Genomic DNA, 15,848 nt, shown 5'->3' with positions numbered 1-15,848 from the left:
TTCAATCACTTTACCACCTGGCATTGCATGCTACCAATATTATATCAATCATTAAGTGATAACTCCCTCCCAGCTTTTCATTCCTTTCCTCTGCATTAAGTCCACATGGATTCCCAAAGACCACCTTACTCATCAAAAGAAATACTACTTTCTCAGAAAGGCAGCAAAAGGAAAACATGCAGAAATTTTAAAAATATGTAAGCAGTGCCTCTCATTCCAACAACCAACATTATGGTGGCTGCTTCATATAACTACAGTCTTGACTTGAGATGTATTTTGCAACACAGTGTCTCAAAATAAAACGCAATGTAGTACTACCATACAGTTCCATCGTCCAAAATATACCCATTTTATAATGTGTTCTCAAAGCGTGGGAAGATGCTCCTGTCAGAGCAGCATGCATCTGACAAGAACGAATTAAGGAAGCAGCAACAGCCCCAGCTAAACTTTTAATATTTTTGATGGACATGTGCATTTCTTTACTCAGTATGTCAGGTGATGAAAGGATACTTTCTACCCTGTTTTATTCATCTGCATATGACAAGAGTTGCGAATCTTTAAAACATACCTTATTCATAAACCGTAAGATTCATTACCACATTGTGCTTGTGAAAAATAATAAATTGTCCATGTGAGTAGAGGGCTCATAATTCAGGCATCCTTGTGGCAGAGGTAAAGGCCATCAGAGAAATGATTTTCAAAGACAACTAAAACTAAAGATGGTGCAGTAACTTTGCTGTGAGTATTGTCTAATATTCATGAACTCCCCCATCTACTGTAAAATGGAATGATTGGAAAACATGACAATAAGATTATCTGACCTGGAAGCTCTTGCAATTTAACTAATTTTACCTTCAAGTTTGATGCTCTGTGGTAATACTTCAAACCGGACAACCCTGAAAGTAGGCTTCTCATCCACATCAACTTCTTCTTTGTGATAGTACAGTAGAAAGGAGAGATGATTGTGCAGGTAGAACTGGGAAGGAAAAAATTGGTTATCAAAGTAACACCAGTGTTCATAAAACAAAACCTACAATGCAACAAATAGCATGCATTTTTTTACATCACTGATGATAAAATCAGATACCATTTAAAAATATACTGACTCTATAAACCACTTAATGACAATGTAAAAAGTTATGTTCTTACCATAACGTTCCATCTGTGTTGTCCATCTTCATTTTTATTAACCTGTGGATTACAGATCCTATCTGCTGCATTTTCCAGGCTTCAGATAATAATCTCAAACTCCTCACTCTTCCTATAATGTACCACACTACACCTAACTCCTTAGATTGAGTTTGCCAGTTGCATAAGGGCTAAAAATTTCTATCCTGTAAAAAAGGCAATAATCCAAGACTATGAGATAAGAAATTAGAAGCTCAACCTGAAGGAGCAGAGGTTCTTCTGAGGGTTCCTCCAAGTCTCCCAAAGACTTGAAGGGGGAGGGATGTTAAATGAAGGTGAGCAACACAGATGTAACATTATGGTGAGAACATACCTTCTTTATCTGATGCTGTCATCTTCATTTTCATTAGCCTGTGTGGCAGAGTCTCCACTTACTGAAAAACCCTGAGTGGCTCTCATGGAAGGATATTCCAGAATACAGCAGAGTCAAATGGGCACTCTTGCTTCTGGATACAACATCCAACTTATAATGCGAACAAACGCATGATGATTTGACCAGGTAGTTGCAGTACAAAAATCTTCAATCAAAACTCTGGACCAAAAGGCTTGGGAAGTCGACACAGACCTTGTAGAATGAGCTTTAATAGGGCTTGGCAAGGATATGTTTCTGGCCGAGTAGACAAAGGAAATAGTTTCTCAACCATCTAGACAGAATAATCTTCGTAATGGCTTTTCCTTTTCTTCCCTCAGTGAAGGATATGAACAACTGTTCAGACTTCCTGAAGGAACTGGCTCTAAGTAAGAAACATAATTGTCTACGTCCAGTAAATGAGTGTACTCTCTTTTGTTCTGATAATTAGGGAAAAAGGCAGGAAGATTGACAGACTAACTAATGTCCCCCTCTTTGGCTACTTAGGCAAAAAGGATGGATTCGTACATAAGGTTACCCCTGTCTTTGGGAAAAATTAAGTATGGAAATTTAGAAGAAAGAGCCTGAAGTTCGGACACTCTTTCGCGGAGGTGACAGCCACTAGAAAAACTGTCTTCCGAAAGAGAAATTTAAGTCTACTGCAGCCACTGGCTCAAAGGAAGGATGAACCAATGTTTCCAGAACCACCGCCAAGCTCCATGGTGGGGTAGGGTCCTTGATTGATGGATGAAGCAAAAAAAAGGAAGGGTTTGCAAAGTTTAGATGACGCTAGGAGGGTAGACTCTAGGCCTAAGAGAAAATTGGAAACAGCTGTGAGCTGGACCTTAATGGTGGAATAGCTAGCGCCAACGTGGAAGAAGGAAGTAAAAAAATCCAAAACAGCTGCAATAAAAGCCGTAAAGGGGTCTACCTGATTCTGCTTCACCCAAATGGAAAGTCTTTTCCATTTACTTTTATAAATCCTACAGGTTGAAGATCTAAGGGATGACATCAGAATTCTTTGGACAAGTGAAGAAAGCCTTCGACATCTTGCCATCATCCACATTGGAGAAACCATGCAGTTAGCGTCAAACCCTGGAGATCAGAATGCCCTTACAGGTGAGAAAGAAGGTCCAGAATTGGCTCCAACCTCAGCGGTGGGCATATCAGGTGAGACCAATAAAGGGTGAACCACGTTTGTCAGGGCCAGAAGGGGACAATGAGGAATACTTTGCTCTTCAACCCGAGAGCCTTCTACAAAAACTTGGGAATTAATTGCAGCGGAGGAAAGGCATAGAGAAGACCAGGATGCCAAGCATGGACTACAGCGTCCCTGGGTAACTGTTCCTGAGGAGAAATAAAGGCAAATACCTGCTGCGTTTGTTGTTGAGAGGGAACACAGACTGCAGCAAAGTTGACCCCATTTCTCAAAGATCTGCCATTAATTCAAAAACCATTCATGAGGCATCAGTAACACCCATCTGAACCTGTTTGCTAATAAGTTGGCAGTCCTTGAGAAACGTCTGTGGAGTGAAGCCACCAAAGCAGACAATCCTTGCATACACGGGAGAGTTTGATGAGAAAATCAAGGGGTTCCTGTAAATGCACCACTGGACCACTAATGCCCACTGCAGGATCCACATGTGTAAGCACGCTGTAGGTAGGAGAGTTACAGTGGCCACCATGGAGCCCAATGCCATGAAAATCAAGCTGCCCAAAGAAGGGAAGGACAGGATCGGCCTGACCTGGAGTCTTAAATTTGCAATCTTCTCTGTAGTTAGAAAGGCCTGTGATACCCTTGTGTCCAGACATGTCCCATTGAAATCTACAGCCTAAACTGGTTGCAGATGAGATTTCTGAATACTTAGCGATTTCTAGGTGTGACCCAGACCTAAAAAAGACAGTCAATGTCCTGGTTCAGTAGATGCTTGGTTGAAGCATTCAAAAACCAGTTATCCACATAATGAAAAAAAATCTGGAAACCTTGCAGCCTGATGTGCACTGCCATCACTGCTAAACATTTGGTGAACACTTTGGGGGCTGTGGTGAGGCCAAAGGGAAGTGATCTGAATTGGTAATGACTGGCTCCCAGCCTGAAAATGTAGATATTGCCTGGAGTGGCTGATCATCTTATGTGGTAGTACGCGTCCTTCAGTCCTACAGAGAGCACATCCAATCGCTCATCCTCAGAGGAGGAAACTTTGGCTACTAAGAAGGGAAAAAAGGCCTAGAGAAGAGTGTGGGCAGTAAAAGAACCCAGCGTGGGGGTATGCAAGGGAAATGAGGAAGAGGAGGTTAATCAAACTCTCTTACTGTGAGAAAGGTTTCTACTATAACATCCAGTAAGACTGTTTTGCTCCACAAGGGGGAAAAGTGAGGGGAACCAGAGCAAGTCCTGGTCACTGAAAAAAAGCAGAATAGAGAGAAAGAAAGGATCCTTCTCACAGTGTCCAGCTGAAGACCACCAGGAGAAAATAAGGAGGAAATTAAATATCAGCCGCAGAGCTAGGGAGCAAAAAATTTGGACGTCATGATGAAGCCATGCAGGGGGTTGCTTAAAAATGACCAGATGCAAAACCCCCAAGACTAAACTAAACACTGGGTCACAGGACGTAACCAGTCTTCAGGGAGCATCTCCATGGAGCTTTCAGAGAGTGGACCATCTAGAACACCATGCCTGCTGAAGACACCCACATATAAGAAAAAACAGACCAACTCCACTCAGGCAGAATCTAGAGAACAGCTGCCAATCCTAGCACACAAGACTTCTGATACAGTCTCTCATGTTAAGCCAGTGTGCTCCACAAAGGGAAGGGGAAGCCAAACCTCTCATTCTAAGCTCAGCGAAACTGGCAAAAATAGTGGTGAGATGGGGAGAGGGGTAATGAGCAGGCCATCAAATACATCCTGTACAAATGTTAGCCTTTACAAACCACAGTGAATAACAAATCAATGGTTATAAACTAGACCACTGCCAGTCCCCCTTTCCAAGCACATAAACATCTCGGGTGTTCTCTGCGCATGGCTAAGTCCTTGCAAGTGTTTACACTATCTTAGATATTATCTTTCTTTAAATATTTGTATCTCTAGAAGAAACAAAAAGAATTAAACTATCAACGCCAAAGAATTCTCAGATGTGAACAAGCCAAGGTCAGACAACAGCTGAGGATCCGAAGACACCGGATCTGAGGGCCTCTGGGCAGAGGAGAGAACCCTCCATTTAATACCTGCAGATCCACAGTTACCAGATCAGATGACAGCTCAGCTGCTTCTGTAACCCACACAGGACCCGGGTGCTTCTGATCCTAGGGCAGAAACCCATTTGTTCAAACATCTATGGATCCAATAGGTACTGGATCCAGTAGCTGCATCTCCCAAAGGAACTGGATCACAGAACTGCACAAATTGTCAGATCAGAGACCTTGGAACTGACGTTAAGTTGCCAAGTGAAACCATTTCAGGGAATACAGTTGTCGAATCCAAAGACCAGTGTTCCGATGGAGCCCAACAACCATGGATCCAAAGAATTACGTCAGAGATGCTTGTCCACATAAATTAAATCATATTACTGTTTCTTTTTCTATGGAGGGGTTAAGCCCAAAGAAAAACAAGATAACATGGCTCCAAGGTGCAGAAGACAAAGCACTGACGCCTGCATGTCCAGCCACACCTTTCAAGTATACCTCAATACAAAGAACATTTCTCATTTGGAGTCTTAAAAGATTGACATTCCTCAAAGGTCCACACTGAAAGTAACTGACATACATTCAGTATTAGGAGCTTTTTTGTTTTTTTTTTCAACTGAATCATAAGAAATCATCAGAAAGAATGTCTTAAATACAAAACAGCACACTTTAGCCATCTTGTGAGCCTCCTAGAATATGTAGCCAGCAAGCTTCCAATAAGAGTTCCACATCTTGCCCATTTGTTCCACAAGAACGACTTTTACAGATGGAAGGCTGACAGCCACGTGTCCAAAAGACGAAGCCGTACATCCAAGCATCATCTCTGTCCACATAGACAGATGCTGTTTATTTAGTTTTTTTTTTTTTTGCATTGAACAGCCCAACAGCCAATGCTCCCCTGAAACTGTAACTGTGGAATAAGAATCAGTTGTTCTGAGAATGAGGCCAAAATGAACCACGAGAAAAGACAATATTCCCTCAAAGTTTTCACCCATGTCTTGCCCCAGTCAACAGCCAGAAAAAACTGAAGAAGCCATAAAAACTGCCTTTACAAACCAGAAAGCCACTAGAACAAGTTTTACATTAGTATGGTTTTACGGAAGGGTATGAAGTCAAACTCGAGTCTACCGTTATTTTTGAAACCTCAACCTCAATGATTTGCCAGAAAACACCAGGGAGACAAAACCCATACAAAATGGAGTCCAAGAAAAACGAGCATATTGCCAACCAGGGATAAGCATAATTTCGAAGACTGCCACAAGAAAGTCAGAACAAGAGCCGTGAAGGCAAGAAACAAACACTCAAACAGGAAATGCAACTCAGTGACTTGCAACGTGGAGACCACAGGAACCCAAAACAACCAATCAAAAGGAACAGATCAAAAATAAGCTCAATATTTACAGACAAAAACGAAAACAGCAGTGTCTTATTGCGAGACATTAACCACCAGAGACAGAGCCATTCCAGGGAAAGAAAACAGCACCATACAAGGAAAAAATAGACAAAGAACAACACTACCTTACAGCTCGAGTAAAGGGATCTTCTGTCTTACCTTTTAGGTGGCAAACGAGATATGAAGAGTTAGACATAGTGTGGTGCATTATGGAAAGAGGAAGAAGCTCGAGATTAGGATCTGAAGTCTGGAATATGTGGCCGAGTCGGCTCTGTAACCCATAGGTTAATGAAAACGACATCAGATTTATAGTTCTAAAGCAAACTGTCAACTACACCAGTGTTTTACCTAATCCAGACATGACCTACATAGATTTTTAACACAGAATGTGGCAGTAACACAAAAAAATTATATTAAATATCAATTCAGTGTCTCCAAATGTAATGACAGAAGTAGAACAATGGCTGCGCAATAAATGTGATAGTAAATGAAGGCCACTATGAAGGAAACATTGATTGGGTTACCATAGAGATGAGTACAGACTGCCATTAAAACAAATTCAACATTAGTGGAGATAATCTCAATTGGCAGCCTTAGTAAAACACACTGGATAAGCAAAACAGATACCAGTAAAGGTTGCCCATCCTAAAGAATAAAGAAAAAAGGTAGCCCATGGACAGTAAAGGTGTTCAAGTACTATGGCTGGTTCATTACGGCACCTATAAAAAGTGTATTCAAAACAGATGAACTAGCTAACACAAGATATGCTAGCAAAGCAACTCTGTTCAATAGCCTTCCTTGACACACTGTTACATGACTATCATATATAAACTTTGCTCCTGAAAGCACTTTTTGATTCGCCTCCTGCCTGCTGATGACCATCAGCTGCAACCTGGTGTTCTCCTCATTCACTAGGTCTACTGGACCCACCTTGACCTCCCCTACACTCAACCCCAGCTACTGTTGTGGCTGATAAGAAGTTCATACAGGACACTGATGCAGAGTCATACTGCTACCAGACAGTATGTCCTAACTCCCTTCCACCATGAGGCACCCTTTATGAGTTCAGCAGGAGCTGCCTTTGAGAGAAGCATACCTGCTTCTGCATAAGTGCAACCTCACAACCAAGTAAAACAGCACTTGCAGCATGGATCTCAGATTCTTACTATTACTAATGAAACTAGCCTAGGCAGCCTCCACCCATAGCATGGACAAGCAGGCATTGGCCCCTTCACTCCCACCACCTCACACTGGCTTACCTGCAGCACTAGTGCTGCTACTCAGTGCTTTTTAATACTCCCAATACAGGATCACTGAGCCATCAAGTGAGCTCACAACAACCTGCTCACCTTACCACCCATTACACATAATTATTCATATATGTATGAATATGGCTGCAAGGCACACAGTTAAATGTACAGCTTGTCAGCAGCCATTTTTCATTGCCCAAAGTTATTAAATATGCTCTTTACTGAATGCAGAAAGAAACAAACTGCATAACTTTTTTTTATTTTTTTTTAATATTGTGTTTTCCCTGTGTGACTGTGGAGTTAATATACTGAAGGAGCATGAGGCTTCACCCTCACATCTGGGTCTGTGCTCCCATAAAAAACAAGTGTTTGGCTGTTTTATGTTTCTACCACGACTGCAAATGGTGACTGTTGGCTAGCCTTTTGTAACTGGTGTAGTTTCAATGAGGTTTTCCTTCAATTATTTGTGTAGATGACATTCCAAGATCAATGGAAAGTGCACTGATAAAATGGCAAGTTGAACAGAGATAACATACCAGCGTATATATGTATTTGTGCATGATTGTCTATAAATGTCTGTGTGGGAGTGTGTGTGTGTATATATTATATATATATATATATATATATATATATATATATATATATATATATATATATATATATATAAAGAGAGAAACACACACACATATACATATGGTTTACTATCAAATGATTGAAATTCAAAATGTAAAGCTATCATAATATTGACTAATTTTACCAAAAATTAAAAGGTTAAAGCAGTCAAAAAGTAATAATTCATAAATTTTAAATTTTTTCGATCACTTTTTCAACATTTTTCACCTTTTGCAAAACCAACTGCGAATATCCCTAATAGCGATTCCATAAGCACGAAATCCACGTGTGCGAATAACGACCCAGATTTCAAAGTAAAGGATAAGAAAAGTTAAATTAGTAAGACATCAAACTTCCACGTAAACTGTGAATTTTAAATGCTGATGGAGCCATTCTGTCATGTCATATCCATAAGAGATGTGTACATAGATATCACCAGTCTGTGAGCAATAGGAAACCTGATAACAGAGTATGACATGCACTCATTATGTGCAATGTACATATTTCGAAATTACCATTGCATCACAGACAACTGTCTTGTAACCATGCACAGTATATGCATCTAGGTCTTAGAATGAACAGTGCATAGCCACTAGTTTAGCTAGTCCACGAGAGGTAAACTCATCTCTACGCGGTAAAAGTCTCAAAGTTATTTTCCTTATCACTTAATCTTCTCCTTTTAGGGTAGGATGGAAAACATGAAAGCAAGCGACTTTTGACATCCTCTAAATGATTCTGCTCCAAGTGTATGGTGTGCAGAACATCCATTATAAATAACTGTTTGCGCCCTAAGAGGCTTTATAAGTGACTGTGCCATCCCTCCACTGCATTCCGACTATGAGGATAGCCATGTAAGCATGTATCCCAATGGTTTCAAAATGGAATATCAAACAATGGAGGTAGTCTCTCACAAGTAACATTCCTGATACCATACCTTCTTGGTCTTCCTAGAATATAGTTACTCCTAAAGTATTCACATAACGGCTTACCAGCGTCAGGCATTTCAGCTGAGATTTCACTCAAACTAGACAACATTTTCAGGGAATACAAATGCTAAGGCAGGAATTTGCTTACAAAGTAATGCAAATTGTGTATCATTGCCAAGTGATGCCAACCTAAGTTTCTGAATTTGGCGCCAAACAAGCTGACAAAGGTGGAACCAACAACCCTTAGGCATACTTTCAGGAAAATTTCTAGATATGCAATTAACAGCACCCTTCTCAAAATCACTTAAAATCATGGTTGGTTTAAACACTAGTTGGAATTCACTGCATAAATGTACCACTGCCTTCCAGAACTGGTCATAGTACTCCATTTTTCGATGGCAGTATTCCACATACAACAGGAACAACCTTTCCTTGTGATGTACTTGTGAGGCTGCAATGGATGGAATACACTTGGCTGCACTCTCTAGTACTTATGGGGAAGGTGCCGTCTACCAAAATGAATTCAGATGTACAAAGCATCCTCAAATTACCCTCTGTAGTCAGTATGACAGTATTACTTGAATTGCTACTAATGTTTGTATGATGAACAATAAAATTCCCATTTTTTATTGGTAGCATTTCAGACATCAGTTGTGTTAGGGACTCCAGCTGACACGTACTTTGCATCCTATTTCTGCATCTTACCCTACAAACAGTTTGCTTGAGTGCATCTGTGTTAGGAAAAGTAGTAACTACATCAGTAGATGTACTTGCTATCACCTCACTATTTTACACAGATCTTCCAGTGCCTGCTCTGCTCGCCATTTAATAGCCTGCCGTACTTTTCTTTCCTCATGTTTTATAATATCAGGTCCATGAAAATGAGCAGTACTCCTCTCAAGCTTTTCTCCCTCAACTGACTCTTCTGTGACACAACGGCCCTTACATTTGTCACTATTCTTTTTAATGCAACACCAGTATTTCCTACTCTCAGTAGATTTCTCTAAGTAATATTGGTAGCCATCCACACACAGCATTTTCCAGCCTTTCTGAGACAATACAGTACTATATACTATGCCAATTGTACCTGGAGAGTTTGTCGCTTTACCTCGAGTAGACATCATCACTACAAAAGTACAGTTGTGTACACTTACCATAAATGTAGATGTTCGAGTGTATTCACTGTTGTAGTCATTACATTTGGGTAATCTGCTGGCAGGTTGCCCTCAGTCGGCCTGATACACATAGTCTTGGGTCCTGCGTTGGTTGCTGTCCCTTCTTCCATGACGTCAGGTCATCAGGGATATAAAACATGCAGCCGACACCATTACATCAGTTTTTCTTGCCCCAGATGTCAGGTGCCCCCCAAATGGGGAGCCAAATATATATAAGTAATTTAAAACACAAAAAGTATACCTCCAAACAAAAGCAAATATACCAAAAAGGCTTATAAGTGTAGTAAAAGAAAGTAGAGATGTAGTAAGAGAAAAAAACAGGGAGCTGGAGGGAGGGTAACCAGGACTGCAACAGTGAATAGACTCGAACATCTACATTAATGGTAAGTGTACACAACTGTACTATGTTCTTCATGTTTCACTGTTGCAGTCATTACATTTGGGTAGATTCCCAAAGCTATGGTTGGGAGGATGGATTTATACAGCATTAGGACCGGCTATAAAGCCCTGCAAAACAGCAGTGCCAAAGCCAGCTCTGGATTTAGAGAAAATGATAATGTTTGGTGAAAGTATGAACTGAACTCCAGGTAGCAGCTTCTAGAATATCCCTGGTAGGAACACCTCTGAGAAAGGCTGTAGAAGTAGATGCAGCCCTGGTGGAATGGGATCTGATCCCCTGGGGGATAGTTTTTCCATGGTGCTTATAGCAGAAACGAGTATAATGGCTTATCCATTTGGAAATGGTTTGCTTTGAAATAGCCTTTCCCTCTGCCCCTGCAGCAAATGCTACCAGCAGTTCAGATTTTCTTTGAGATTTAGTCCTGTTTAAGTAAAATCTAAGTTGTCTGTGTACATCCAATGAATGCAGAATTCGCTCCCCCTTGTTCTTTGGATTGGGAAAGAAAGTTGGCAAATGAATGGTCTGATTTACAGCCACACTGGATACCACCTTGGGCATGAAGGATGGGTTGGTCCTGAAAGATACCCTGTCCGCATGAAAAATGATGAAAGGCTCCACTGCCATAAGAGCCTGTAATTCGGAAATCCTTCTAGCCGAAGTGAATGCTAAAAGGAAGGCTGTTTTCCAGGAGAGAAATTTTAAGATTGCAGTAGCATCTGGCTCGAAAGGAGGGAGAGTGAGTTTCTCCAATACAAAGTTAAGGTCCGAGGCAGGGGTTGGAGCTCCCCTAGGTGGTCTCAAGTTTTTGGCCCCTCTGAGATACTGCTTTAGCAGAGGATGAGAGGGGAGGGTTCTGTGTTGTAATGAGCTGAAATGGCTAAGGCATGGATTTTTATGGAAGTAAAAGACAGGCCCTTGTGAAGCATCTCAGTAAAGTATTGCAAAATCTGAGGAATGTTGGGCACTGCTGTGCTTATCCCTTGAGATTGATTCTAGGCAAAGAATCTTTTCCATTTTTCAGCATAAAATTTTCTAGTACTAGGTCTTCTCGCCTCCAAAATGACATCCATCACAGGTTTGCTGAGGGATGCTAAGGGTGAATTTAGATGATTAGCCACGCTGCAAGATTCAAAGTTTGGAGCTGAGGGTGCAGAGTTTGGTTGTTCTGCTGAGACAGTAAGGAAGGTGTCTGAGGCAGGTGCCACGGTGAAATCTGTGACACACTGCGCAGGAGTGGGTACCAGTGTTGGCGAGTACAATCAAAATCATTTTTGGTTTGTCCTGTTTGACTTTTAGTAGAACTTTGGAGAGCAGAGGCAGAGGAGGAAAGACATAGACTAATAGGTTTTTCCAGCTGAAGGACAGAGCATCCACTTTCCAGGCTTTTTTGTGATAAGTTCCTGTGCAAAATGTGTCCAACTGATAGTTCTGGGCTGAGGCAAAAAGATCTATGTCTGGGCTCCCCCATTTGCGTGTCAACATTTTGAAAATCCATGGTTCCAGTTTCCATTCGTGTGGTTCCATGAGATTTCTGCTAAGTTCGTCTGCCAGAGTATTCAGCTTTCCTGGCAGGAATTGAGCTTGTAGTTGTACTTGGTAGCTCAAGGCCGTGTTCTACAATGCCATGGCTAGTCTGCAGAGGGGGTAGGAGTGTGTACCTCCCTGTTTATGTACCACATAACTGTGGTGTTGTCAGTCTTTATCAGTAATTGTCCTGGATGAAGGCAGTCCTTGAAGGCTGTCAGTGCATTCTGTACAGCTAGCATTTCTTTCTGATTTATATGAAGGTGCATTTGATTTGGGCTCCATTTGCCCTGAATGCACTCCCCTGCCAAATGAGTCCCCCATGCATAGTCTGATGTGTCTGTAGTTAGGGTTTGGGCGGCAGGGGGTGGTGAGAATGGCAGTCCCTTGTTCTGGTGGCAGGCCTCTGCCCACCATAAGGAACTCTAGGCGCAGGGAAGGAATGATAGGAATTATTGTTTCCAGGCTGTGACAATGTTGACTCCATACACTTTTTAGTTATCACTGAAGTTTCTTCATATGCAGTCTTGCATATGGAATTAGAAGAATGCAGGAGGCCATGAACCCCAAGGCTTGCAGTATTTGCCTTGCAGAAAGCAGGATTTTTGTGGCCACCTATTTGAAGTATGTCACCAAATGAATTTACTTTTCTGGCATAAGGAAAGCCATCTGGGCAGTTGTATTCAAGCTTGCACCCAGGGATGTAATTTTTTGAGAGGGTACCAGTTGTGATTTCTTTTCGTTTATAGTGTACCCTAGACAAGTTAGGACCCTTTTTACAAACGCCAGATGTTTTAGATGAATGTCCTTGTTTTCTGCCTGAACTAGACAATTTTCCAGGTATGGATATATTTGAATATTTCTTTGCCTGCAAAATGCAATTACTGGAGCCAGGCTCTTTGTAAAGACCCTGGGCGCAGTAGATAAGCCAAAGGGCAGTGCAGAGAATTGGTAATGCAAGTAGCCCACATTGAAGCGGAGGTATCTTCTGCAAGATTCCCTGATTGGGATATGCAGGTAAGCCTCCTTTAAATCTAGAGTTGCCAACCAGGCATCTCTGCCTAGCATAGCAGGTAAATGGTGAAGTGTCAGCATATTTAATTTTGGAATGTCCAGAAAGGTGTTTAGAGTAGATAAGCCCAGAATTGGACGCCACGGTTTGTCTTTCCTGGGTACCAGGAAAAGTCTTGAATAGAAACCTTGTCCCTTTTCCTCTTCTGGTACTAGGTGAATAACCCCCATGTTCATGAGGGAAAAATAGAAGTTATGTTCTTACCATAATGTTCCATGTTAGTTGTCTTCTTCTCGCCTTCTTTCTTGCTGGATGGGTTCGGAGCCGACCTCCTCTAAAAGCTCGAGAGTTGGTTCCACCGGCTCGAGGCTGCCCCTATATCCCACAATGCTAGGCGTGAATTACCTCAGATCTCGTTTGTGAGCTAGGCCCAGCTAAAAATACAACCAGGAATACTGGAAAATTTCCACCTCTAAAAACAATGGGAAGAGAAAGGGTGACCTAAGCCTGACTCTAGGAAATATGCACAGCAGAGCATATACCTATCTCAAAGAGGTGGTAGAAAGAGAGGTCACAATCAAACTCCTCTAGATCTGTCCAGGCCAGGGGGAAGGAGGGTGGGGCCCTTGAAAAGAGAAGAAGACAACTAACATGGAACGTTATGGTAAGAACATAACTTCTATATGTTAAGTTGTCTATCTCTTCATTCTTGCTGGATGGGACCGCGTCCCTAGCACCTTGTCCCGGGTGGCCTAACGGAACAGACTCTTGAGAACAGTGGAACCAAAGTTAGCTCTATGCCTAGAAGCTAAATCCAACTTATAATGAGAAATGAAAGTGTGAGGAGTAGCCCAAGTAGCCAGCTGCACAAATGGTGTCAATAGGCAGTCTGTCTTGGAAGGCTATAGAAGTAGCCAAAGCTCTGGTGGAATGGGCTTTAGGTTTGTTAGGCAGCTTTTGGTGTCTAATTTCATAAACAAGGGAAATCAGAGATGTTAGCCATCTAGATAATGATACCTTTGAAACTGAAAGTCCTTTTCTGCCTTCTGCATAGGAGACAAACAGCTGGTCAGATTTTCTGAATTGTTTGTTTCTATCCAAATAGTACCTTAACTGACGAACATCTAGCCAATGCAATTTTTGTTCAGACCTATTAGAATATTCTGGAAAAACACAGGAGGTCAATGCTTTGATTTAGGTTAGACGAGGCTATCTTAGGTAAAAAGGACGGGTTGGTTCGTAAAGATACCCTGTCCTTATGGAACAACAGATAAGGAGGTCGACAGCGGAGTGCATGAAGTTCTGAAACTCTTCTAGCTGAAGTAATAGCTACCAGAAAGAGAGTCTTCCATGATAGCAATTTTAAAGAACAGGAGACTGCAGGTTCGAAAGGGGAAAGAATCAAAGAACTAAGAACTAAATTTAGGTCCCAAGGAGGAGGAGGATTTCTTATAGGGGGTCTGAGAAAACTCCTTTCAAAAGGCTTTGCAAAGCTTGTGGGACATTATGGCAGATTCTGAAATGCCCACATGAAAGTTAGAAATAGCTGCCAGTTGAACTTTAAGAGTAGAAGGAGATGAACCTGCATGGAAGAGTTCAGCTAGAAAATCAAGGACCATTTGGATGGAAGCAGTGAAAGGATCTATGTCCCTTCCTTGAGCCCAATGGAAACGTTTCCACTTACTCAAATAAATCTTTCTAGTGGAAGATTTATGGAAGCTATCAAAATATCTCGAACAGAGTGAGATATTTGAGGAAGCCTGGCTAAGGTCGGAATTGGAGGAACCAAGCAGTGAGGTTCAGAGAGGAAGAACTGACCCGACTGATGGATCAAAAGATCTGGAACTAGGTCCAGATGCCAAGGTCGCCCAACAAAATGATGTAGAAAGGGGAACCAAACCTGTCGAGGCCAGTAAGGAGCAATGAGGATCAACGAGGCCTTCTGAGCGATAGCTTTCTGTATCACTTGAGAGATTAGTGGGAAGGGAGGAAATGCATACAGAAGTCCCCGGGCCAAACTTGGACTAGAGCGTCTCTGCTGGGCTGGCCTGGTAAAGGGAATAGGGTGAAATAATCTCTGCACTTGCTGTTTTGGGGAGTAGCAAAAGGTCGCAGCAAGGCTGACCCCACTTGAGAAAAAATTTCTCTCACAACAGAGTCTTTCAGAGACCACTCGTGAGGCATGAGGATAGCTCTGCTCAACTTGTCCATTTGATTGGACTTCCGGGATGTCGTTGCTATCAGAAACCGCTGAGAAGAAATCGCCCATTGCCACAGTCTGAGTGCTTCTCGACACAGGGGGTAGGACCTGGTTCCGCCTTGTTTGTTGATATACCACACTACGGACATATTGTCCGTCTGAATTGCTATCGTTCCCAAGGGAAGAGAGTCTTGAAGGGCTTGCAACAAAAAGCACTGCTCTCATCTCTAGAACATTTATGTGCAAGTGGCATTCGTCTGGTTGCCATGTGCCCTGGACAGTTCTGCCCTGATAATGCCCCCCCCACCCGATCAGGGAGGCGTCCGTTGTCAGAGTAGCAACCGGAGGGGAAGGAACAAAGGGTCTTCCCAATAAGAGTTGAGGGGAAGACATCCACCACAGAAGATGATTTCTGCATGTTTGCATGATCATAATGGTGTGGGACATCGGAAGTTGCTGGTATGACCATTGCGTGAAGAGCATCCATTGAAGGATTCTCATGTGGAATCTGGCTAATGGAAGCAGAGGTATGGCAGCCGCCATAATCCCCAACACTTTCAGAACTAACCTGGCTTTGATTCTGTTGCTGCTGAAGAGGAGCGAGACCAGTTTGTGTATGTCTGCTATTCTCTGA

General features: G+C 42.1%; 1 protein-coding gene across 1 annotated transcript in view; it reads right to left on the bottom strand.

Annotated features, from left to right (window-relative positions):
- The window catches only part of TM9SF4 (transmembrane 9 superfamily member 4), a gene marked incomplete in the record, with an annotated part of 2,004,758 nt that overhangs the window by 1,412,672 nt on the left and 576,238 nt on the right, over positions 1 to 15,848 (bottom strand). The window contains 1 exon segment of the mRNA XM_044090345.1: positions 853 to 976. Coding sequence (XP_043946280.1) covers positions 853 to 976 — 124 coding nt within the window.

This window comes from Protopterus annectens, chromosome 12.part0 (genome assembly GCF_019279795.1).
Source record: "Protopterus annectens isolate FY-2018-M chromosome 12.part0, PAN1.0, whole genome shotgun sequence".
Lineage (NCBI taxonomy): Eukaryota > Metazoa > Chordata > Ceratodontiformes > Protopteridae > Protopterus > Protopterus annectens.
This window is presented reverse-complemented; position numbering and strand designations above follow the sequence as displayed.